Genomic DNA, 27,056 nt, shown 5'->3' with positions numbered 1-27,056 from the left:
ATGCCTGTTGACCTTTCTTGCATGTAACGTTAACTTAAGCGGTCTGTTAAACAGCTGACGGCCATGTTTTTCTCCGCCCCTCCAGATGCTGGTGCCCAAGAAGAATAGTATAAAGCCATCTACGAGCTCCTCTTCAAGGAGGGAGTGATGGTGGCAAAAAAAGGATGTGCATCTGGCTAAGCACCCGGAGCTGGCCGATAAGAATGTGCCCAACCTTCACGTTATGAAGTCCATGCAGGTTAGATTTTGTACTCTATTCTGGTGCCTCATATAGTGTCACATGATTGAGAGTGAAACCAGGATAGGATCAACTTTATTGTCCCTACGGGGAAATTTGTCTTTGACACCCAGTAATGTAGCTGTAAAAAATTATACTGGTTAGTTGGAAAAATGTCCTACTGAATGTGACCCTCCCTCTGCAGTCTTTGAAGTCAACTGGGTATGTGAAGGAGCAGTTTACCTGACCAATGAGGGCATCCAGTACCTGAGGGACTTCTTGCATCTGCCCCCAGAGATTGTTCCTGCCACTCTGTGTCGCCAGATGCGCCCTGAGACCGCCAGGCCCAGGCCTGAAGGTAGGCTGCATATCATGACTGTGGCCGTTTCTCGTTTGGGGAAAAATACTTTTCTCCATGACCCGGAAATCGATAAGTGGTCGAGGAGAGTTGCCACATTCAAAACAACTGGGAAAAATACGAAGTCAAATCATGTCGGTGATCTTCAGGTCGGAAAGACAGAGTTCAAAAAAGAGGCCCGAGTCGGATGACCATTTTAAAATGATTTTTCCCAGTCGGAGCTTGTTTTTCCCCCCTTAGTTCCAAGTTGTTTTGAACGCACTGAAGTTGGAGATTTTCGAGTTCCCAGTTTTGAAAGCGGCTGGTGTCAATTTGTTATTAGGCAAACGGAAGACTGTTCTCCATTCCGATAGCCTCCTTTGGCGAGGAAGCACAAGTGTATCCTACCAGAGTCCTTTGTGGAAGAGTTTTCAAATCTGCAGGTAGGAAAAATTGTGGAAGAGTTTTCAAATCTGCCACACCCTTTGAATCTGATTTTGTTTTCTTGAAGGAGAAAATCATGCGAACATTTAAAAACAAAAAATAAAATGTATTACATAACTAGCCAAATGTTTATCATTTTATACATTTATTTTGGGATTCCAACGCGCCTAATGACGCGTGATTAGATGAGTCTCATTTCATACAAGCGCATTTTCGTCCACTTTCCCTCTCCGCCGCTCCTCGATTGCCTTTGACCTTTTTCCAATTGTGAAAAGGCCCATATGTTTCACCTGGGGACTTTTCAGGAGGGTGCACTGTAAAAATATAACTAAACTCAGCAAAAAAAGAAATGTCCCTTTTTCAGGACACTGTCTTTCAAAGATAATTTGTAAAAATCCAAATAACTTCACAGATTTTCATTGTAAAGGGTTTAACTTCTCTAGGGTAGGGGGCAGCATTTGGAATTTTGGATTTTTTTCACCTTTATTTAACCAGGTAGGCAAGTTGAGAACAAGTTCTCATTTACAATTGCGACCTGGCCAAGATAAAGCAAAGCAGTTCTACACATACAACGACACAGAGTTACACATGGAGTAAAACAAACATACAGTCAATAATACAGTATAAACAAATTTATATACGATGTGAGCAAATGAGGTGAGATAAGGGAGGTAAAGGCAAAAAAAAGGCCATGGTGGGAAAGTAAATACAATATAGCAAGTAAAACACTGGAATGGTAGATTTGCAGTGGAAGAATGTGCAAAGTAGAAATAAAAATAATGGGGTGCAAAGGAGCAAAATAAATCAAATAAATACAGTAGGGAAAGAGGTAGTTTTTTGGGCTAAATTATAGGTGGGCTATGTACAGGTGCAGTAATCTGTGAGCTGCTCTGACAGTTGGTGCTTAAAGCTAGTGAGGGAGATAAGTGTTTCCAGTTTCAGAGATTTTTGTAGTTCGTTCCAGTCATTGGCAGCAGAGAACTGGAAGGAGAGGCGGCCAAAGAAAGAATTGGTTTTGGGGGTGCCCAGAGAGATATACCTGCTGGAGCGCGTGCTACAGGTGGGTGATGCTATGGTGACCAGCGAGCTGAGATAAGGGGGGACTTTACCTAGCAGGGTCTTGTAGATGACATGGAGCCAGTGGGTTTGGCGACGAGTATGAAGCGAGGGCCAGCCAACGAGAGCAGAGCGTACAGGTCGCAATGGTGGGTAATATATGGGGCTTTGGTGACAAAACGGATTGCACTGTGATAGACTGCATCCAATTTGTTGAGTAGGGTATTAGAGGCTATTTTGTAAATGACATCGCCGAAGTCGAGGACTGGTAGGATGGTCAGTTTTACAAGGGTATGTTTGGCAGCATGTGTGAAGGATGCTTTGTTGCGAAATAGGAAGCCAATTCTAGATTTAACTTTGGATTGGAGATGTTTGATGTGGGTCTGGAAGGAGAGTTTAGTCTAACCAGACACCTAGGTAATTGTAGTTGTCCACATATTCTAAGTCAGAGCCGTCCAGAGTAGTGATGTTGGACAGGCGGGCAGGTGCAGGCAGCGATTGGATGAAGACCATGCATTTAGTTTTACTTGTATTTAAGAGCAATTGGAGGCCACGGAAGGAGAGTTGTATGGCATTGAAGCTTGCCTGGAGTGTTGTTAACAGTTTCCAAAGAAGGGCCAGAAGTATACAGGATGGTGTCGTCTGCGTAGAGGTGGATCAGAGACTCACCAGCAGCAACAGCGACATCATTGATGTATACAGAGAAGAGAGTCGGTCCAAGAATTGAACCCTGTGGCACCCCCATAGGGACTGCCAGAGGTCTGGACAGCAGACCCTCCAATTTGACACACTCAACTCTATTAGAGAAGTAGTTGGTGAACCAGGCGAGGCAATCATTTGAGAAACCAAGGCTATTGAGTCTGCCGATGAGGATGTGGAGATTGACAGAGTCGAAAGCCTTCGCCAGATCAATGAATACGGCTGCACAGGAATGTTTCTTATCGATGGCGGTTAAGATATCGTTTAGGACCTTGAGCGTGGCTGAGGTGCACCCATGACCAGCTCTGAAACCAGATTGCATAGCAGAGAAGGTATGGTGAGATTCAAAATGGTCGGTGATCTGTTTGTTGACTTGGCTTTCGAAGACCTTAGAAAGGCAGGGTAGGATAGATATAGGTCTGTAGCAGTTTGGGTCAAGAGCGTCCCCCCTTTGAAGAGGGGGATGACCGCAGCTGCTTTCCAATCTTTGGGAATCTCAGATGACACAAAAGAGTTTGAACAGGCTAGTAATAGGGGTGGCAACAATTTCGGCAGATAATTTTAGAAAGAACGGGTCCAGATTGTCTAGCCCGGCTAATTTGTAGGGGTCCAGATTTTGCAGCTCTTTCAGAACATCAGCTGACTGGATTTGGGAGAAGGAGAAATGGGGAAGGCTTGGGCGAGTTGCTGTGGGGGGTGCAGTGCTGTTGACCGGGGTAGGAGTAGCCAGGTGGAAAGCATGGCCAGCCATAGAAAAATGCTTATTGAAATTCTCAATTATGGTGGATTTATCAGTGGTGACAGTGTTTCCTATCTTCAGTGCAGTGGGAAGCTGGGAGGAGGTGTTCTTATTCTCCATGGACTTTACAGTGTCCCAGAAGTTTTGAGTTAGTGTTGCAGGAAGCAAATTTCTGCTTGAAAAATCAAGCCTTGGCTTTTCTAACTGCCTGTGTATAATGGTTTCTAGCTTCCCTGAACAGCTGCATATCACAGGGGCTGTTCGATGCTAATGCAGAACGCCATAGGATGTTTTTGTGTTGGTTAAGGGCAGTCAGGTCTGGGGAGAACCAAGGGCTATATCTGTTCCTGGTTCTAAATTTCTTGAATGGGGCATGCTAATTTAAGATGGTTAGGAAGGCATTTAAAAAAATAACCAGGCATCCTCTACTGACGGGATGAGATCAATATCCTTCCAGGATACCCCGGCCAGGTCGATTAGAAAGGCCTGCCCGAAGTGTTTCAGGGAGCGTTTGACAGTGATGAGTGGAGGTCGTTTGACCGCTGACCCATTACGGATGCAGGCAATGAGGCAGTGATCGCTGAGATCTTGGTTGAAGACAGCAGAGGTGTATTTAGAGGGCAAGTTGGTTAGGATGATATCTATGAGGGTGCCCGTGTTTAAGGCTTTGGGGAGGTACCTGGTAGGTTCATTGATAATTTGTGTGAGATTGAGGGCATCAAGCTTAGATTGTAGGATGGCTGGGGTGTTAAGCATGTTCCAGTTTAGGTCGGCTAGCAGCACAAGCTCTGAAGATAGATGGGGGCAATCAGTTCACATATGGTGTCCAGAGCACAGCTGGGGCAGAGGGTGGTCTATAGCAGGCGGCAACGGTTTTTAGAGAGGTGGATTTTTAAAAGTAGAAGTTCAAATTGTTTGGGTACAGACCTGTGCAGATTGCAACACCGCCCCCTTTGGCAGTTCTATCTTCTCTGAAAATATTGTAGTTTGGGATGAAAATATCAGAATTTTTGATGGTCTTCCTAAGCCAGGATTCAGACACAGCTAGAACATCCGGGTTGGCAGAGTGTGCTAAAGCAGTGAATAGAACAAACTTAGGGAGGAGGCTTCTAATGTTAACATGCATGAAACCAAGGCTATTACGGTTACAGAAGTCATCAAAAGAGAGCGCCTGGGGAATAGGAGTGGAGATAGGCACTGCAGGGCCTGGATTCACCTCTACATCGCCAGAGGAACAGAGGAGGAGTAGGAAAAGGGTATGGCTAAAAGCAATAAGAATTGGTCGTCTAGAACGTCTGGAACAGAGAGTAAAAGGAGGTTTCTGGGGGCGATAAAATAGCTTCAAGATATAATGTACAGACAAAGGATGTGAATACAGTGGAGGTAAACCTAGGTATTGAGTGATGATGAGAGAGATATTGCCTCTAGAAACCTCATTGAAACCAGGAGATGTCATTGCATGTGTGGGAGGTGGAACTAATAGGTTGGATAAGGTATAGTGAGCAGGACTAGAGGCTCTACAGTGAAATAAGCCAATAAACACTAACCAGAACAGCAATGGACAAGGCATATTGACATTAAGGAGAGGCATGCTTAGTCGAGTGATCAAAAGGGTCCAGTGAGTAGTGAGGTTGGTTGGGGTCACGGCGATTTAGACAGCTTGCCGGGCCATCGGTAGCAAGCTAGCATAGGATTGAGGTCTGTTATTAGCCACCTCGTGTGTTTCCGTCGGTAGGATTAGTGGGGTTCCGTGTGGTAGAGGGGATCAATCCAATTCACACACAAAAAAAAAATAGATATAGTTATAGAGGCCCAAGAAAAAATACAATAAAAACATTAATTGTCCGATAGGTCTATTCAGATAGCAGCCGACAAGACAGCTAACGGTTAGCGGACCGCAGATGGGCGTTCAGGTAACGTCGCGACGGAGGAGCCAGCCGAATAACTCCCTCGGGTAGATAACGTCGGTAGTCCAGTTGTGAAGGCCCGGTGGGGCTCCGCGTTGGCAGTAAAACGGGTCCGGATAGGTGATTGTAGCCCTGGAGTGATTGATGGAACTCTTCAGCTGGCTAGCTCCGGAATAATTGATGTTTGCTCCGGAATCAACGAAAGCCGATAGTCACACGGATAGCAGCTAGCTAGCTGTGATATCCAGGTATAAATGTCCAGAGTTAGCGGTTGAAATCCAGGGACATGGAGAGAAAAATAGGTCCGGTATGTTCCGGTCCTAGCCGCGCCGTACAAAATTTTCGAGCTAAAGGATAGCTGATGACCACAAACCGTGGTTTGCTGAATGCTAACGATTAGCCAGTAAAGAAGCTAACTAGCTTCAGGCTAGCTTCTGGCTAGCTTCAGGCTAGCTTCAGGCTAGCTTCTGGCTAGCTTCTGGATTAGCTTCTGGCTAGCTTCTATGGAGGATTACAGATGAGGTAAATAATATATATTTTTTATAAATTGGTGAGGCGGGTTGCATGAGAGTGTTTTGAAGATGAGTTTATGGAAAATAAAAAATATATATAAAAAGGTATGCGAAGAAAGTTGTAACTATCTATACATACATACATACATACATACATACATACATACACACACACACACACACACACACACACACACACACACACACACACACACACACACACGGGACACGACAAGACGAGGACAAAAGACGTCTGAACTGCTATGCCATCTTGGAACTCACGAAATGCATGAATGAAAAGCATGCCCAAATTAAACTGCTTCTACTCAGGCCCAGAAGATAGGATATGCATATAATTAGTAGATTTGGATAGTGAACACTCTAAAGTTTCCAAAACTGTTAAAATAATGTCTTTGAGTATAACAGAACTGATTTGGCAGGCGAAAACCTGAGAAAAATCCATTCAGGAAGCAGGATTTTTTTTGTGTAGTTTTCTATTCAATGCCATTACAGTATCCATTGACTTAGGACTCAAATTGCAGTTCCTATGCCTTCCAATAGATGCCAACAGTCTTTAGAAATGAAAAATTAGGGAGTAAGAGCAGTCTGAATGAGTGGACCCTGCCGTGTCACAGAGCGTTTTCATGCGCATGACCGAGAGAGTACCTTTCTTGTTTACCTTTATATTGACAATGTTATTGTCCGGTTGAAATACTATCGATTATTTAGGCTAAAAACAACCTGAGGATTGAATTAACATCGTTTGACATGTTTCTATGAACTTTACAGATACAATTAGGATTTTTTTTGTCTGCCTGTTGTGACTGCATTTGAGCCTGTGAATTACTGAGGAAAACACGCAAACAAAACGGAGGTTTTCGGATATAAAGAAAGACTTTATCGAACAACAGGAACATTTATTGAATAAATGAATGTCTTCTAAGTAACTAACAGCTTACAGACGGTAGACAATTAAGGTCACGGTTATGAAAACCTAGGACACTGAAGAGGCATTTCTACTGACTCTGAAAAACACCTAAATTAAGATGCCCAGGGTCCCTGCTCATCTGTGTGAACGTGCCTTCGGCATTCTGCAAGGAGGCATGAGGACTGCAGATGTGACCAGGACAATAAATTGCAATGTCTGTACTGTGAGACGCCTAAGACAGCGCTACAGGACGGACAGCTGATCATCCTCGCAGTGGCAGACCACGTGTAACAACACATGCACAGGATCGGTACAGCCGAACATCACACCTGCGGGACAGGTACAGGATGGAAACAACAACTGTCCGAGTTACACCAGGAACGCACAATCCCTCCACCAGTTAACCCTTGCAAGGCTGCCGGCCCAGATGGCATCCCTAGCCGCGTCCTCAGAGCATGCGTAGACCAGCTGGCTGGTGTGTTTACGGACATATTCAATCAATCCCTATCCCAGTCTGCTGTTCCCACCTGCTTCAAGAGGGCCACCATTGTTCCTTTTCCCAAGAAAGGTAACTGAGCTAAACGACTATCGCCCCGTAGCACTCACTTCCGTCATCATGAAGTGATTTGAGAGACTAGTCAATGATCATATTACCTCCACCCTACCATTTACATTTAAGTCATTTAGCAGACGCTCTTATCCAGACACCCTAGACCCACTCCAATTTGCTTATCTTCCCAATAGGTACACAGACGACACAATTGCAATCACACTGCCCTAACCCACCTGGACAAGAGGAATGCCTATGTAAGAATGCTGTTCGATTACAGCTCAGCATTTAACACCATAGACCCTGGGTCTCGTCCCCGACCTGTGCAACTGGGTCCTGGACTTTGACGGGCCGCCCCCAGGTGGTGAGGGTAGGAAACATCTCCACCCCGCCGATCCTCAACACTGGGGCCCCACAAGGGTGCGTTCTCAGCACTCTCCTGTATGACCTATTCACCCATGACTGCGCGGCTATGCACGCCTCCAACTCAATCATCAAGTTTGCAGACGACACTACAGTGGTAGGCTTGATTACCAACAACAACGAGACGGCCTACAGGGAGGAGGTGAGGGCCCACGCAGTGTGGTGTCAGAAAATGAATCTCAAACTCAATGTCAACAAAACAAAGGAGATGATCATGGACTTCAGGAAACAGCAGAGGGAACACCCCCCTATCCACATCGACGGGACAGTAGTGGAGAAGGTGGAGAGTTCTAAGTTCCTCGGTGTACACATCACAGACAAACTGAAATGGTCCACCCACAAAAAAAGCGTGGTGAAGAAGGCACAACAGCGCCTCTTCAACCTCAGGAGGCTGAAGAAATTTGGCTTGTCACCAAGAACACTCAAACTTTTACAGATGTACAATCGAGAGCATCCTGTCTGCTGTATCACAGCCTAGTCCGGCAACTGCTCCGCCCACAACCGTAAGACTCTCCAGAGGGTAGTGAGGTCTGCACAACACATCACCGGGGGCAAACTACCTGCCCTCCAGGACACCTATACCACCCGATGTCACAGGAATGCCAAAAAAACATCAACGACAACAACCACAGGAGCCACTGCCTGTTCACCCCACTATCATCCAGAAGGCGAGGTCATTACAGGTGCATCAAAGCTGGTACCGAGAGACTGAAAAACAGCTTCTATTTGAGTTTTACAGGGACAGTGCACATTAATCAACGTTTCAGTAAAAGTGCCGGTTTCAGTAAAAGTGCCGGTTTTAGCCAGCCGGCTAATTTTCAACCGCAGTCCCTGGGCAGGTTATTAAAAACAATTACAATATAGACAATAGCAACATAGAACAAGCAAGACATAGCAACATAGGACAAGCAAGACATAGCATACAGACAGAGCAACATAGAACAAAAAGCAGCAAGACAAAATTCATAAAAGCAACAAAGTGTTTCCACACCTCACAAGCTACAGACAACAATCTCAAGGCCATCAGACTGTTAAACAGCAATCACTAACATTGAGTGGCTACTGTCAACATACTGACTCATTCTTTAGCCTCTTTAATAATAAAAAATTGGATGTAATAAATGTATCACTAGTCACTTTAAACAATGACACTTTATATGTTTACATACCCTACATTACTCATCTCAATTGTATATACTGTACTCAAATCAAATGTATTTATATAGCCCTTTGTACATCAGCTGATATCTCAAAGTGCTGTACAGAAACCCAGTCTAAAACCCCAAACAGAAAACAATGCAGGTGTTGAAGCACGTTGGCTAGGAAATACTCCCTAGAAAGGTCAAACCCTAGGAAGAAACCTAGAGAGGAACCAGGCTATGAGGGGTGGCCAGTCCTCTTCTGGCTGTGCCGGGTGGAGATTATAACAGAACATGGCCAAGATGTTCAAATGATCATAAATAATCATAGGTCTGGGACAGGTAGCACATCCGGTGAACAGGTCAGGATTCCATAGCCGCAGGCAGAACAGTTGAAACTGGAGCAGCAGCACGGCCAGGTGGACTAGGGACAGCAAGGAATCATCATGCCAGGTAGTCCTGAGGCATGGTCCTAGGGCTCAGGTCCTCCGAGAGAGAGAAGAAATTAGAGAGCATACTTAAATTCACACAGGACACCGGATAAGACAGGAGAAGTACTCCAGATATAACAAACTGACCCTAGCCCCCCGACACAAACTACTGCAGCATAAATACTGTAGGCTGAGACGGGAGGGGTCAGGAGATACTGTGGCCCCATCCGATGATACCCCCGGACAGGGCCAAACCGGAAGGATATCACACCACCCAATTTGCCAAAGCACAGCCCCCACACCACTAGAGGGATATCTTCAACCACCAACTTACCATCCTGAGACAAGACCGAGTATAGCCCACAAAGATCTCCGCCACGGCACAACCCAAGGGCGGGCGCCAACCCAGACAGGAAGATCAATCACTTCAGTGACTCAACCCACTCAAGTGACACACCCCTCCTAGGACGGCATGAAAGAGCACCAGTAAGCCAGAGACGCAGCCCCTGTAATAGGGTTAGAGGCAGAGAATCCCAGTGGAAAGAGGGGAACCGGCCAGGCTCCAGAGCGTTTCCGTTCACCTTCACACTCCTGGGCCAGCCAGACTACACTCAATTATATGACCCGCTGAAGAGATGAGTATTCAGTAAAGACTTAAAGGTTGAGACCGAGTTTGCGTCTCTCACATGGGTAGGCAGACCATTCCATAAAAATGGAGCTCAATAGGAGAAAGCCCTCCAGCTGTTTGCTTAGAAATTCTAGGGACAATTACTCTATACCATCTACTGCATCTTGCCATGCCGTTCAGCCATCTTTCATCCATATATTTATATGTACATATTCTTATTCATTCCTTTACAGGTGTGTGTATAAGGTAGTTGTTGTGAAATTGTTAGATATTACTGCACGGTCGGAACTAGAAGCACAAGCATTTCGCTACACTTGCATTAACATCTGCTTACCATGGGTATGTGACCAATAACATTTGATTTGATTTCAGTGCTCAGACTGTCCGCAATAGGTTGAGAGAGGCTGGACTGAGGGCTTGTAGGCCTGTTGTAAGGCAGGTCCTCACCAGACATCACCGGCAAAACCGGCACAAACCCACCACCACCAGGACTGGCAAAAAGTGCTCTTCACTGACAATTCGTGGTTTTGTCTCACCACGGGTGATGGTCGGATTCGCATTTATCGTTGAAGGAATGAGCGTTATACCGAGGCCTGTACTCTGGAGCGGGATCAATTTGGAGTTGGAGGGTCCGTCATGGTCTAGGGGCGGTGTGTCACAGCATCATCGGACTGAGCTCGTCATTGCAGGCAATCTCAACACTGTGCGTTACAGGGAAGACATCCTCCCTCATGTGGTAGCCTTTCTGCAGGCTCATTCTGACATGACCCTCCAGCATGACAATGCCACCAGCCATGCTGCGTTCTGTGTGTGATTTTCTGCAAGATAGGGATGTCAGTGTTCTGCCATAGCCAGCGAAGAGCCCAATCTCAATCCCATTGAGCACGTCTGGGACCTGTTGGATCTGAGGGTGAGGGCTAGGGCCATAAATGTCCGGGAACTTGCAGGTGCTTTGGTGGGGTAACATCTCACAGCAAGAACTGGCAAATCTGGTGCAGTCCATGAGGAGGAGATGCACTACAGTACTTAATGCAGCTGGTGGCCACACCAGATACTGACTTACTTTTGATCCCCCTTTTGTTCAGGGACACATTCAATTTCTGTTAGTCACATGTCTGTGGAACTCTTTATTTCTGTTGACAATGAGATGGTTATTTTTTTTGCTGAGTTTACTGCCAATCAGTATTACAGGGTTGACTGATTCCTATACTTAGCATGTTTCCTTCATGGATGTATTGTGGTGAACATTGCAGGTGTTATGCCAGTTAGTTGGAGATGAGTGGTGTAAAATGTCCTCCTGTTTCAGGTATGGAGGGTGAGAGAGCTGAGAGGCCAGCCAGGTTTAACCGTGAAGGAGACCGATACAACTACAGACGTTCTGTTGCACCACGTGAGTACCCAAATCACCTGTTATGTTCGATAAGCATGCACCAATATGGAAACATTGGGCCAATACCAATATTTTCCATGGTGGCTGACCTACATTGCAACACATGGTAAATTGAATGAAAGTTACCTAATTCTATACTTGTCTGATGATCAAATGTCCTTTTAGCTGGTGCAGACAAGGCTGAGTTCCAATTCGTAAGTAAATACTTTTCCAAGCATTTGAATCAAGGATGGGTGCCATGCGATATTGTAGCCCAATAGAGAACTTCAAGGACCGAAAACATACCAACTTTGTGTTGCAGAGAGGCGGTTTTAGACGTGGCAGAGGACAGCAACCACCACAGGAGTAAAGCAGACTTCTTGTACATTATAATAAAAGGTGATTGGTGTAATCTCAATGTGTCATGAATTTTTAATTGCATGAGATGTCAGTGCTCATTATCATAAGATGTATACACTTGAATTTGTAGGTGGTAATGACTAAGCTTATTTTCAAAGTAGGTTCATTTACAAACAAATTGCTCCATCAGCTGAAAGAAACCCAAAGAAAAGAACTGAAATACTGGTGTTTTTATTAATTGGCACAATTCATTTTACATTCAGGCTTACACTTTGTACCCATTGAAGAAATCTGAGTTGACAACATGGAGATGTTTAGCCATATAATTGCAAGGCCAATTGAACAATGAACAAATGCCTGTCTGGACCATTGCACGTAACGACTAACAATTTCTGAACACCAGTCTTCAAGAAATATCTCATTTGATGTATCCTGTTAAGACCCTTAACCTTACCAGTAAACTGAAGTAATCAAGAATGGGGGAAACACTGCGATAACTACCATCACCTGGTTAGATGACCCATAGCCAGTACATGGCACAACCTCATGACAGGCCTCAAGACATTGGCATACTGAGGAAAATAATGACATTCCTACTGGCCCTATAGTGGGGAAATAAAGCCATGTATGTCATTACGTCCTGGTGCGATATGACTACCATGAGTAGGCCTAACCCTTTCTATTTTTTACATGTGCCATAGGCAAGTAGTCAAAAGAAATTAAAATGCAGTTCACATGCAAACGTCACATTCTTATGTTCAGGGTCAATGTTGAAAGGGACCAAAACGCCACATGATAGGCAGTTACTAATACATAAATGTTGCATAACCAAATGAAGGAAATGCAATGCAGCTAGGCAAAACTAGCCAACTGAGGGATCAAGATACCACAGGGCTAGGGCCATAAAAGTTAAGAGGCTGTATAAAACTTAAACATTGGCAAGAGACAGTTCAAAGATGACCAAAGGGAGGCTGAAAACTGAACAGCTCTTTGTACCAGATCTGTTGGGTCAATGTGTAAATTTGGACCAATGCAGCTCAGCAAAAATATCCAAATACTTGCCTAAATGCTCAGTGGCACAAGCTGTTCTGCCAGAGCCAGACAGTTTCTCACACAATGGACAACATGACACCTTACATTGTTTGTTCTTGGCAGGGTAACTTGGTGGGCCTGAAACATAATTGAAATGATCACATACCAAGCCCATCAGGGTTTTGAGCTGTTTAGCACAGAGGTCTCAGGTGTAAGTACTTCATCAAAACCAGCTAGCAACTACAAGATGACAAGTGTGAGCGAAGAAGAATCTACACATTCATTTGTGGGCCAGGGAGACGAGCAAACGACAGTACCAAACTCCAGAGTCAGTAGGAGAGTTTGCTCTCTGCATTGACAGACTAGCTCATTAACATATCTACCTATCCCAGTTATTTGTTCCCAAGTCCTGACAGGGCCAGAATCACTATGGTTCTGAGACTCGGCATCCATCCATTCGTCAGAAATACGGCATTTAAAATATTTAAATGATTAATTTGAACAATCAATGAACATACCAAAAGTAGACAATATATTAAGACCTGTTAAAAGTATTTTTCAACAAAAAACAAAACAAATCTCACTGACAAAAAACAAGTCCAGTGTTAATTTAAGGGAAAATGCAGAACTACATCACAGTGTAAACATGTTAGGAATACAATTTAGAATTGATGAAATCATGAGTGTAAATGTACTCACCAACGTGCAGGTGATTTACCTTGGCATTGCATCTCAGGTTGTACAACCTCTTTTCCTGCATCACACACTGGCTACATTTTGACAGACAGCCCAATTCTAATCTTTTTCCACAAATTGGTCTTTTGACCAATCAGATCAACTCTGAAAAAGATCTGTGATTGGTCAAAAGACCAATTAGTGAGAATCTGAATTGGGCTGCCTGTCTAAATGCATCCATAGTCACACACGCAAATACACACCAATCAGCCCTCAACTTACACAATACACACACAGAAAGGCTATTAGTACAGACTGATAAATGTCTGTCATCTGCAATCAATCACCATAACATAAGAAAATAAATATGAATATTAACAAAGTAAATTGATATAAGATTATTGAATAAAGTGGAAACCATAACAATGAGTGGGGTCTAGAGTGGGGTCCACATGTTATGCAGCAGTGGCATAATCTTCCTAGTGCCATTTTAAATTAGCCTTACTATTCAAGCACAAACACCTAACGACATTACTCCCCACCTCCTGATACACAACCAAATTCAAAAGACTAGTCTGGGTTCTTGTTCCTTTCCCCTGAGGATCAGAGAACATGCATAATTCTCTGTCTTTCTGGTCATTGAATTATAAAACCAATCAATAAATCATCTTCATAGTCTGACAAGATGTGAGACAGCAGATGACTTAGATTTCAATGTTCTGGTTAGATGTGCCCCAGTGTGGTTAAAGGCCCAAGCTACTGTGGGAGTAGTTTTGTTAGTCAGACCCTTATCAAAGCTTCTCTTTCAAAACACCAAAGCTTGTGCTACCTTCACAATGTAATACAAAGGGAGACTGTTTGTACCAGATAATTCCATTCCTACAATTTGCGTCACACAAGACACACCCATGTAGCTTTACCACACATGCAAAACAAGAAACTTTCCCACAAGCCTATCTAACCTAAAGCCATTCATTCTTAGGGGATTAGGAAATATGAGAAAAAAAAACAATAGAAAATGTCACACAGAAATAGACTCATACTTTATAACTCTTAACACCGTTGGGAGTAGGTATTACACTAATGATCTGTCACGGTATATGGTGAGAGGTTGTCATTCTTATGAATGCCATATAAAAAAGGGGTGTGGCAACTTCAAGTAGTGTTAGCAAAACAAGACCCTGGAGAGCTTGTTTTCTTCTGTAAACACATTCTATACCAATACTTTACGTCGCCAAACCAGAAAGTTTCATTCATCAAACCTCAGATTTATGAGAGCGGAACCGAGGTAAAGGAGGACAAGAGTTTGGGAATATCTCATGCAATCACTAGCAAAAAGCAACAACAAAAAAAACATTTGAATTACAAAGTGTTACATCTTCTTCGCCCAACACTTGTCAAGTCTGTACCTCCACTCTGGCACAAGAAGGCTGGCAAGGCAAACATTTCTGTTGATATTTTGAAGATATAAAAAAGAAAAAAGTAGTAGGAGCAGGATTAAGTAAGAAAAATAAGCAGGTAAAAGATGTGGAGAAGTCTCCAGGAGTTTCAGTTATCTTATACTCGATCTGGAGCTCTGGTTGATATTGTAGGTAGGGGAGTGCTCTTCTCCCCCTATCGTGGTCACCAGGGGTGTCCCGTTGCTGCTCAGGCTGCCCTGTTGTAGGGCCTCAAAGTACGAGGCCTGCACAGGCTTGTGGCACTGCAACACTCTTCTGGCATCCTCTATATTAAACCATTCCCTTTTTCTCCCTGTCAACAGAGGGATAAAGACCAAAGGGGAGTCAGGAAGGGAAAAAAACAAAACAGGTTTAGTCTAGATTAACTAAGGACTGAAACATTACTATGAAGGATCTACAATAGTAGTAGGATCTACTGGCCAATTCATGTGTCAATGAATCAATTTGATAACAAAATGATTGTCCAGTCATCACAGCTTTCACAAACACCACAAAAACTAGAAACAACATACCAATATTCACAGAGTCCTCCCAGTCTTCCAACATCTCTGTAACGATGAGGACATACACATATGTTCTGTGCTTCCTGTCTGTGTTCTGAGTAAATCGAGAAATTGTCAGTGCTCAAGGTTAGGAGGCAAACAGTGGAAATAAATGAGCAGTTCCTCCCACCAAGTTTAAAGACAACCACACAGACATTTAAAAAAATGGAATATGTAAAATCTTTAATTTTTTCATCTCACCTCGAAAATTCCTAGTAGACGCCCCAATGTCCCCTTGACACCAGCCTGAAAAGACAACATGGCCAGTGGAAATGAAACAGCAGAAAAAAAATCATTATTCTTAGTAAAAGCAGGACACTTGTGATAATGTTTTTGCATTTTCACCCGATGAGACCTGGGGATTCTGAGAATTGATGCCATTTTCAGTCACGGGGTGGGGGGAGGCCATGGTTGTGTATGGTCATGAAGGAGAGATCAGTTCCTATTAACGTGGCGTCATCGTAGTACTTTCTTCTTCAGGTTACAGTTTTACTCTATTTATAAACATGGACTCTCAAGGGGCTCCTCCATCCCCATTTAGCCATAGCTTCCATAGAGGAACATCTAGACTCAAAGAATGCATAGATTTTTCTGGCTTGAAATAAGGGCTGCTTAGGTAATGGGTATAAACTTGGTTCATCAACAAAAAAAAAATCCTGCAAGAACATTTTGCAAAGACAACAATGCATCAGATTGACATTGAGCTCATTTGTCAGTGAAACACAATCACAAGGAACTCACAAACGAGGCTGAATACACTTAATGGAAAAGCAATAAACTTAAAATGACTGGAAGATCTCATTTGTTATAAGAGAAAACGCTAACTTCAGTTAGGGAGAAGTGAAATACGTTATATACCCTCCTTAAGAGCTTTAGGCAACACTTTAGCATGAGCGTAACCCTTCTAGAAAATTTTGCTGAAGGACAGGATGTTTGGGGAAATCGGATCAGATTAATAAGCCTAAAACAAACCATTTAAAGGCCACCTGTGCAGAAGTGAAATTATACTTCCCATGAGCTCCTTGCTTAATAAAAACTCTGAATGCACAAGTCAAGTTGACAAGTAATTCAGCCTACCTCTTCACACACCTCTCGAACAGCAGCAACGTTGGGCTCTTCCTCCGGCTCCATCCCTCCACCAGGGACGATCCACTTGCCTGGATGCCGGATACTACTCACCAACAACACCTGTAGGATTGACAGTAATTTAAATTCAGATAATATGCCCCTACCGTCACAAGATTGAGTTGTTCTAATTGAATACCATTACTCGAGCACTAATATAGGCCTATAACAGAAATCAAGCACTTGAGCCCCCAGGTGTTATAATACCCACAAAAAAACCTATCAGTCAAACAGGGAAATGGTTCCAATAATTCTTTCCATCTTTCATTTTCCCATGGGGAATTTTAGAAACACTTAAAATAAGGGCTGTAGGCTCAAGTAGGCTTACCCTGGCATGATGTTTTGATAACCAGGTAAATCTCTCAGACAAGGTGACTTTTATCAATATATTTCAGCTACATTTACTCTCAGATTCAAAAATGCCAATTAGCACCAAAGTAGCCATCAAGCAAGACTACAAATCCCTGCAAGTCATCTCCAGCTGCCACCTTTGCTAACAGGTATTGTGTCAATTTAAATTTTGCACAAGACAGTTCACAGAATTGTCAATTTAAAGAAATGTAGCCAATTTCTTCATAACTACATTTAGCTAACATTAGATAGTCAATCCAGAGATTCTTATTTTTGGAGCAGTCTCATGACATTTGTAGTTCTTTATGATAGCCACATTCGCAGCTAATTAGCGTTTCATTTTTTTGGTGGAGGAAACACAGGCGAATATATTGATACATTTCACCTTGTCCGAGAGATTTACATTTGTATCATCAAAACGTCACACAAGGGTAAGCATACACGAAACAGCCCTTATTTTAAGTGTTTCTAAAATCTCATATGAGATAAATTAATGGTGGAAAAACGATTGGAACCATTTCCTTGTTTGACCACTAGGTTTTATGGGTATTATGACTCATACTGTGGTATTTGCACAAGGTATGTCATGGATGCATTTGCGCCATGCCTTACATTTTGTTGGCCCACTCCTTTGATGATATGCACACATTGCAGAATTTGTTGCAATGGCCCAAAACTAAATGCAAACTGCATTGCATAAACTCAGACAACTCTGGGGAAATACAATTACATTACATTTAATCTAGGCGTCTACGGTTAATATCAGTTTGAGAATTGTAATAGTTTTTGACACAAAAACATGGCAACCGCCGGTGATCTTGTTGCCAGCAATTCTATTTAGGTCTTCTCGCCACCAAATATGCCTTTCGTTGACAACTCGCCCTCTTCTCTTCATTCGGAATCGCTACCCCCATACTATCTGCTGGCAACGTGGCAAACTGTTAATTCACAAGGCCCGTTCCACCACACCACTCTAGCCTCGGACTTACCTCCTCCTCACTCTCGTTTCTGAAGCACAGACAGGCGGCGCGCTTCTTGTAGCCATCCCCGTCATATGTCCGCGTTTGATTCGATTTGATCTTCATCATTTCGGGGTCTCAAAAAAGAAAAAAGTGAACAAAATCACTGGAAGACGTTCACAGCCCACTTACTGAAACCCTGTATAAGTCTCGAAATTTCTAGAATAGACTTCTTCGCTTCATTTTTGAAGACCTGGTCGCATCTCTCGTACAGACGCCATTATTAAAAAGCTGCGTAAATTACGCACCACCGGAGATAAAATAGTCGAATGTAGCCTAGGCTACACATTTCGGTATTCACGTTTCAATATTTGAGAATAAGCGTAGAGTATAAACGCAGTTGTGATGTTTCTGGTTGGTCTCGTTTTACCTGGTTTGTAATTTTAGGAGCCGCACCCGGTTTCCCCCTATCACCTCTCTGTCATCCGCCTTCTTTATTTTATTTAACTAGATAAATCAGTTAAGAACAAATTATTATTTACAATAACGGCCTAACCAGGACGACGCTGGGCCAATTGTGCGCAGCCCTTTGGGACTCCCAATCACGGCTGGTTGTGATACAGCCTGGAATCGAACCAGGTCTGTAGTGACGCCTCTACCACGGATATATTTTATGCACAGATATGATTGTACTGTACGATAAAATCCACGCCAACGTTAGAATTTATCAACCTTGAATTTGGCATTAATTTTTTATAATGTTTTTTTTTTCATAAAAAAAACATTATGAAGGCTATAGAAAAAAGCAAGTAGGCAATAAAAGGGGGGATTTGTAATATAATATAAATAATATGACAAGGAGGAGTTATAGGAGGACAGGCTCATTGTATTGTCTTGAATGGCATAAATGGAACGTATCAACCATACGGACACCACATGTTCTACTCCATTAGAATTCTCCATTCCAGCCATTACAATGAGCCCATCCTCATATGGCTCCCCCACTGGCTTCCAAGTCGTGTTTATCCTCTATATACAAGCACAAAATAGCCTATGGTATAGACCTATTACCCTGAAATAAGAATATCATTATAGCCTACTGAAATTAAAGGGATCTGGCAAATCAACAAATAATGTTTTAATTATGAATAAATAGGCTATGCATTGTAAGCATGTTATTGCCACTATTCCGAGCTATAATGTAAAGTCATATCGCACATTTTACGGAATGCACCTTTCAGTGGGGCCTAAACCCTTTTCCGTTTGCTCCACTGTCTGTGGGTGACTTCATTGGCTTTGCCATGGATTGCTGGAACGGAGCCAGACCAAATCACACACACGTGACCGGTCTTTCTGGGAATGTTCCTGGAAAGACGTGCGCTCGATCAACAATTAAAACTAGAGAAGGAAACTTTGTAAAATGTTTTTTAAAAACAACTAAATGCCCAGACCGATAGAGCGTCAAATCGTGTGTTTAGACGGCAGGCAGCTCGTGGGGAACATTGTGGATTATTTGTTGATTATATTCCTGAAATGTTCTGTTTATACAGCTGGAAACAAAACAAGTGCTTCAGAACAGATCTTTCCATCGTTGTGTCCGCTCAAGGCTTCAATCATGAATTTCGGAGGACATGACCTGTTTAACCAGTGCAGGTCAAATTAATGATCAGTTGTAGCAGCCAAACATCTATTGTTTGTGTTATTGAATGTATGTTGCCCAAACAGGAGTAACTGCCATGCGATTTCTATGACAGGAAATGGCTTCATGCCTCAAGGAGACGTGAGTTGAGATTCAGCACAATCTTTTGTTTGCATCATTAACACGAATACTTTTCCAGTTCAATCCCATCACACTTTACTCAGCATATTCATTAGTGTATTCGTAAGCATGTTCTATATTGCCAATTGACGATGTAGGCGATATAGAGCCTAGGTATCCAGCCTAACCGTCGCGCAAACTATACAATTTGCATGTAAAATTGTGAAACGTTGAAACTGTGAAAAACGTGAAAAAGTTGTAATTTGGTTCTAGGAGTTAGAGAAGATCTCCTGAGTAGGCTATTTCAAGGGTGAACCACAGAACAATGAGATTTAGTTAGTTATAAAAAAATATTGGGTTTGCCCTTTGGGGTCTTCCAAGAACGCACTTAGTAGGTGATACATAGCACACGTTCAAATGCCTATATATATGACTACAAGTTTAGTCTAAGATTTGTCCAACGACCATACTATTCAATATAGTGAGTGGAATTATTAGGACACATGTAGGACTCATGTTCCTTTAGGAATTATTCACACCCCTTGACTTTTTACACATTTTGTTTTTACAAGTGGGATTCAAATTGATTTAATTAACATTTTGTCAAAGAACTACACACTACTCTAATGTCAAAGCAGATTTTTTTTTTACATTTGGAAAACATTTATGAAAAAAATTAATAAAATAAAACACTAATATCTTGATTAGATAAGTATTCAACCCCCTGAGTCAATACATGTTAGAATCACCTTTGGCAGTGATTACAGCTGTGAGTCTTCCTGGGTAAGGAAAATTCACTGTCTTATTGGTAAACAACTCCAGTGTAGATTTGGCTTATGTTTTAGGTTATTGTCCTGCTGAAAGGTGGATTAATCTCACAGTGTCTGTTGGAAACCGTTAATTTCTTTATCCTTAAAAACACCCCAGTCCTTAACGATTACAAGCATAGTCATAACATGATGCAGCCACCACTATGTTTGACGATATGGAGAGTGGTACTCAGTAATGTGTTGTATTGGATTTGCCCCAAACATAACATTTTGTGTTTAGGACAAAACGTTAATTGCTTTGCCATATTTTTTTTGCAGTACAACATTAGTGCCTTGTTGCAAACAGGATGCATGTTTTGGAATATTTTTATTCTGTACAGGCTTCCTTCTTTTCACACTGTCAATTAGGTTAGTATTGTGGAGTAACTTAAATGTTGATCAATCCTCAATTTTCTCCTATCACAGCCATTAAACTCTGTAACTGTTTTAAAGTCACCATTGGCCTCATGGTAAAATCCCCAAGTGGTTTCCTTCCTCTCCGGCAACTGAGTTAGGAAGGATGCCTGTATTCTTGTAGTGACTGGGTGTATTCATACACCATCCAAAGTGTATTTAATAACTTCACTATGATCAAAGGGATATTCAATGTCTGCCCTTCTTTGAGAGGCATTAGAAAACCTCCCTGGTCTTTGTGGTTGAATATGTGTTTGAAATTCACTGCTCGACTGAGGAACGTTACAGATAGTTGTTTGTGTGGGGTACAGAGATGAGGTAGTCATTCAAAAATCATGTTAAACACTTAATGCACACAGAGTCTATGCAACTTATTATGCGACTTGCAAGCTTTTACTCCTGAACTTATTTAAGCTTGCCATAAAGCGGTTGAATACTTATTGACTCATGACCTTTCAGCTTTTCATTTGTAATTCATTTGTAAAATTTTCGAAATACATTGTTCCACTTTGACATTATGGGGTATTGTGTGTAGGCCAGTGACAAAAAAAAATCACAATTTTAAATTCAGGCTGTAACAACAAAATGTGGAAAAAGTCAAGGGGGTCAATACTTTCTGAAGGCACTGTAGGCTATTCAACACAGCACATTTTTCAAATCATGGAGTGATAATAACACATGTATTATGGCTAGGCGTCAGTGTCTAACTTTTGAAATTCTTTTATATAATTTTTATATTAGTAATTATCCGGAATCCACAGTGCATTCAGAAAGTGTTCACTATTTTTTTCCAACATTTTGTTTACGTTACAGCCTTATTCTAAAATTGATTTTTTTAAATTCCCACAATCTACACACAATACCCCATAATGACAAAGCAAAAATAGGTTTAGACATTTCTGCAAATGTATATACAGTGCCTTGCAAAAGTATTCATCCTTGGTGTTTTTCCTATTTTGTTGCATTACAACCTGTAATTTAAATAGATTTTTATTTGGATTTCATGTAATGGACATACACAAAATAGTCCAAATTGGTGAGGTGAAATATATATATATTTTTTTACTTGTTTCAAAAAAAATTTGAACCCCCCCCTGAAAAGTGGTGCGTGCAAATGTATTCACCCCCTTTGGAGTATCTGTCCATAAGACCACTTTAAGCCGTACACTCCAGAGAGCTGGGTTTTACGGAAGAGTGTCCAGAAAAAGAGACATTGCTTAAAGAAAAATACAAGCAAACATGTTTGGTGTTCGCCAAAAGTCATGACTTAAAGATTGTATGACTTAAAGATTAAAGATTGCTGTGCATCCAACTTGAAGGAGCTGGAACAGTTTTGTCTTGAAGAATGGGCAAAAATCCCAGTGGCTTGATATGCCAAGCTTATAGAGACATACCCCAAGAGACTTGCAGCTGTAATTGCTGCCAAAGGTGCCTCTAGAAAGTATTGACTTTTGTGTGTGTGTGTGGGGGGGGGGGGGGTGTAATAGTTATGCATGCTTAAGGTTTCTGTTTTTTTGTCTTATTTCTTGTTTGTCTCACAATAAAACATATTTTTTATCTTCAAAGTGGCATGTTGTGTAAATCAAATGGCAAAACCCCCAGAAAATCAATTTTAATTCCAGATTGTAAGGCAACAAAATAGGAAAAATGCCAAGGGGTGAATACTTTTGCAGGCAACTGTATAAAAAGTTAATGTAAATATCACATTTACATAAGTATTCAGACCTTTTACTCACTACTTTGTTGAAGCACCTTTGGCAGCGATTACAGCCCTGAGTCTTATTGGGTATGATGCAACAAGCTTGGCACAACAGTATTCGGGGAGCTTCTCCTATTCTTCTCTACAGATCCTCTCAAGCTCTGTCAGGTTGGATGGCACAGCTATTTTCAGGTCTCTCCAGAGATGTTCGATCAGGTTCAAATCCGGGCTCTGGCTGGGCCACTCAAGGACATCCAGAGAATTGACCCGAAGCCACTCATGCGTTGTCTTTGCTGTGTGCTTAGGGTTGTTGTCCTGTTGGAAGGTGAACCTTCGCCCCAGTCTGAGGTCCTGAGTGCTTTGGAGCAGGTTTCCATCAAGGAGCTCTCTGTGCTTTCCCTCGATCCTGACTAGTCTCCCAGTCCCTGCCACTGAAAAACATCCCCACAGCATGATGCCGACACCCCCATGCTTCACCGTGGGGATGGTGCCAGGTTTCCTCCAGATGTGACAATTGGCATTCAGGACAAAGATTTCAATCTTGGTTTCATCAGACCAGAGAATCTTGTTTCTCGTGGTCAGAGAGTCTTTAGGTGCCTTTTGGCAAACTCCAAGCGGGCTGTCATGTGCCTTTTACCGAGGATTGTCTTCCGTCTGGCCACTCTACCATAAAAGCCTGATTGGTGGAGTGCTGCAGAGATGGTTGTCCATCTGGAAGGTTCTCCCATATTCACAGAGGAACTCTGGAGCTCTGTCAGAGTAACCATCAGGTTCTTGGTCACCTCCCTGACTAAGGCCCTTCTCCCCCGATTGCTCAGTGTGGCCAGCTCTAGGGTGAGTCTTGGTGGTTCCAAACTTCTTCCATTGAAGAATGATAAAGGCCAGTGTGTTCTTAGGGACCTTCAATGCTGCATAAATGTTTTGGTACCTTTCCCCAGATCTGTGCCTCGACACAATCCTGTCTCGGAGCTCTACGGACAATTCCTTCTACCTCATGGCTTGGTTTTTGCTTTGACATGCACTGTCAACAGTGGGACCTTATATAGACAGGTGTATGCCTTTCCAAATCATGTCCAATCAATTTAATTTGTCTCAGGTGAACTCCAATCAAGTTGTAGAAACATCGCAAGAATGATCAGTGGAAACAGGATGCACTTGATCTCAAATTTGAGTCTCATAGCAAAGGGTCTGAATACTTATGTAAATGAGGTATCTATTTATTTTTTTACATTTGCTAACATTTCTAAAAACATATTTTTGCTTTGTCATTATGGGGTATTGTATTTAGATTGAGGAAAACAATTATTTAATCAATTTTAGAATAAGGCTGTAACGTAACAAAATTAATACTTGCACTTTAGATGATTTGTGTGTCTGTTTGCGTTCTCAGTGCGTGTCTGAAATAGCAGACAGTGACTTCTACCAGACCTTGGGTCAACAAACAAATTGAGAACCATTGGACGCTCAAATCCACAAGTGTTCCATTGCTGTCATGCACAATGATTATACCGACCAGTGTCCCTGACAAATACCTCAACGCAATCCGGCTAAAGGACTGCAAGCTGGAGTCCTGTCAAAGTGCGTCAAGACTAAGAGAGGATGTCGCACTGTTGCAAAGAGCCATGTCTCATCTTCGGGAGTCAGGTTAGCATATTTTCATTATTGTAGGCCAACATTTCCATTAATGGACTATTTCAGTTGCCGTGTAAGGACTCTGAACACATTTTCCATTTTATTAGAATATTCAGACTACATTGAATTACAAAGGATTGACATTTATTTTTTAAATAAGCAGAATTGAAACTTTATAGCCTGCTATATCTGACATGAATGTAGCCTAACATTTAAATTCAGATGACATTATGTAAAGAATATTTGACAGCCTAAACGTATTGCACACTTATGAATCTAATATTCTCAGCCACATGTCCCTCTCCCTCTTGCTCATGCTCTCCTCTCTCTGTGTTCTTCAGGCTGGTACTAGGGCCCCCTGACAGCTACTCAGGCTAAACAAGTTCTGATTAAAGCTCCAGAAGGGACTTTCCTGTTGCGGGACAGCTCCTAACAGGGCTACCTCCTCACCCTGTCTGTGAAGACCAGCCTTGGCCCCACACACCTCCACATAGAGCATGGCACTGGCATGTTTGGCTTCAACTCTGTGATTGTGGCATGGCCACGAATGCGGAGGGTCGAGGGGGCTGTAGATCTGGTGCAGCACTATGCCTTGACTTATAAGCTTCTGGTCAGTTAAAAGGAGAGACTCAGGAAAAGGAAACAGGAGGAGCAAACCATCCGCCCCCTGTAGAGAGAACTCTGCAGCTCAAGCTCATCTGCCCCCTCCATAAAGTTTTCCCTAGTCTCCAGCACTTTTGCCGCGTCACTATTAACCAGCATTCTCGCTGTCACCAGGACTTACCCTTGCCAGGGTGGCTACATGACTTCTTGCCGGAATACCCTTTTGTGCTGTAGGAAATGCTCATCTGATGTTTTGATATTCCTGAATTAGACTTTAATTGGACATCAATGATCAATGTCCTAATGTTGTGTTGAAAATTGGCTCTCAGCTGTATACATGCTGGTTCCTAGATGATCATTTAGCAAATCCCTACGTGTATTTTTACATTTATACTTGAGTCCTTTAGCAGATGCTCTTATCCAGAGCGACTTACAGGAGCAATTAGGGTTAAGTGCCCTGTTCTAGGAATCATTGACAGATTTTTCACCTAGTCGGCTCTGGGATTTGAACAAGCAGCCTTTTGGTTAATGGCCCAACGCTGTTAACTGCTATGTATCAGAGGCAAAATTCACCTACCTATCACCATCTTAGGTAACAATTGAGAGTACTGAAATGGAAAGCTGAATTAAATAACAGCTAGAAGAACATGACAAAGGGGAATAGATAAAAGCTTTGTTATTGTTCTATAAACAGTATTAAAGAACGATTATTGTATAATGGACCACATTAATTAAAAACACTATACAGTATTCAACCAATTCACCTGATGTACCATGGCTTTTATTTATGAGGGATTTTTTTATGCTGATGTGAAAAGGGCTTTATAAATAAATTGGATTGAATTTGATTGATGATGGATTCCAGACCATCGTCTTGCCTTAGTTGTCTTATAGTGTCTTTATGTCTTTATGCTGCAAAGGTGGCTGATCTGAGTGTCCTATCCATTCCCATTTTCTCTTAATCCTGCAGTGTAACTTGGTCATTATCAAGGTTGTGTAGTTTCAGCTGATTACACTTTTAGTTGTTTTTTAAGACTGTCATTGTGTTACTCAATTTCAGGTCTAAATTTGGGTTCCTTTATAGATCTTCGAGATTCTGAAATAACCATCTCTTGAAATGAGCAAAAAATACTTCCAAAATCCTCCTACATCTCCTTATGTACAGTGTAAATGAGCCTCTTATGGTATTTGCAACCATTTGGCAGAGCCATTGGGATATGGCATTGATCTGTTTTCATGTGTGACAGAAGCTATTGTAAAACATTTTTTTAGATAAGCCATAGAAATTTGATAACTGCCTATTTTATAACTGTTTCTGTATCTGCCACTTGAGAATGATTGAGAATAGCAAAAGTGCATTTTAACCGTATTTTGCTTAATCCCTTGATGTTGACTCAGCTCAGCTTGAGCTCACCGCTCTTTCTAGGAAAATAAAGACAGGGAAAATGCAGTGCTCTTTGAGGAAACCATAGAAACTGAGAGAGCGTCTGTTGCAGGGAGTGGTGGGAGTTTTTTTAACCTTTCCCAGAATGATTAAGCCTGTTTCTGTTTGACTCCTGTTCAACCACAGAGTGTTTGTGAAGTGTCTCAGATTTTTCCTTTAATTTCAATGTGGACATTCATTGATTATTGTACAAAAACAATCTCCCCCTCGTAGCTTACATCATTGCAGAAAAATGCTGTGAGTGTGGGGCTTATGCTGTAGTAATATGGTATTTCACTAATGCAGAGGTGTGTCTGAGTGAGTCTGTGTGTATTTGTTGAGCCGATTGAATGACAGTTCCTGGAATGAGGATTCCTGGAGGCTGCTGCACAACTTACCCACACCGGATTCCCACTCAAAGACCCAACTACAGAAAGAGAGAGAAAGAGAAAAATAGAGGGGGGTGGGTTAAGATAATTTTGAACAATGACTTTTCATGCCTTTTTTTCACAATAATTTGCCATATTCATTCTTGTCTCATCAAACATCTTTATTACGGTTCTTTATAGCTTTACTACACATTCTTATCTACTGCTTACTTACCAGTATGTGGCTTAGAGGACCCTGTCCTTGAACAAAACATTGTACATTATTGAAATAGCAGGTATGATTAATGTAAACACATTTCTTATTTTTTTTTAAATTATAGATTGAATAAACATCTCTTTTTTTCCAGAGTTCATGCTCTTACTCTGCTGTAGATAGGCTCTTTATAACTGCCCAAATAATCTAAATGTTCTATGTTCAAATCATGCATAAACAGCAGAGCAACCA

General features: G+C 42.1%; 1 protein-coding gene and 2 pseudogenes across 2 annotated transcripts; 2 read left to right on the top strand and 1 right to left on the bottom strand.

Moving 5' to 3' along the window:
* The first annotated feature begins 85 nt into the window (after nt 1–85).
* LOC135504283 (small ribosomal subunit protein eS10-like) lies at nt 86–11,787 on the top strand (annotated as a pseudogene).
* Nucleotides 11,788–11,954: 167 nt separating this feature from the next.
* On the bottom strand, nt 11,955–18,341 carry LOC135504281 (diphosphoinositol polyphosphate phosphohydrolase 1-like). Of its 2 annotated transcripts, none has more exons than XM_064922690.1 (5): nt 17,914–18,341; nt 16,538–16,636; nt 15,650–15,694; nt 15,419–15,503; nt 11,955–15,198 (listed from the first exon to the last, which is right to left on the bottom strand). In XM_064922690.1, the coding sequence occupies exons 1-5, from the start codon at nt 18,010–18,012 to the stop codon at nt 14,999–15,001; spliced, it is 528 nt and encodes a 175-aa protein (XP_064778762.1). In that variant the 5' UTR covers nt 18,013–18,341; the 3' UTR covers nt 11,955–14,998. The 2 variants fall into 2 exon arrangements, with proteins under 2 accessions (XP_064778762.1, XP_064778761.1); XM_064922689.1 differs by having other exon boundaries at nt 16,526–16,636; nt 17,914–18,331.
* A 1,329-nt stretch (nt 18,342–19,670) lies between these two features.
* Nucleotides 19,671–26,959, top strand: LOC135504280 (suppressor of cytokine signaling 2-like; annotated as a pseudogene).
* Nucleotides 26,960–27,056: the final 97 nt, after the last annotated feature.

Source organism: Oncorhynchus masou, chromosome 18 (genome assembly GCF_036934945.1).
Source record: "Oncorhynchus masou masou isolate Uvic2021 chromosome 18, UVic_Omas_1.1, whole genome shotgun sequence".
Taxonomy (NCBI): Eukaryota; Metazoa; Chordata; class Actinopteri; order Salmoniformes; family Salmonidae; genus Oncorhynchus; species Oncorhynchus masou.
Note: the sequence above shows the minus strand (reverse complement) of the source record. Positions and strands in the feature narration are given on the sequence as shown.

Coding starts and splice junctions, on each gene's coding strand:
- LOC135504281 (XM_064922689.1), bottom strand. CDS start 18,012: ATGATGAAGATCAAATCGAATCAAACGCGGACATATGACGGGGATGGC. Junction 15,695..16,525: donor TTCGAGAGGTGTGTGAAGAG/GTAGGCTGAATT, acceptor TTGTCTTTTCAG/GCTGGTGTCAAGGGGACATT. Junction 15,199..15,418: donor GGAGGACTCTGTGAATATTG/GTATGTTGTTTC, acceptor CTCTGTTGACAG/GGAGAAAAAGGGAATGGTTT.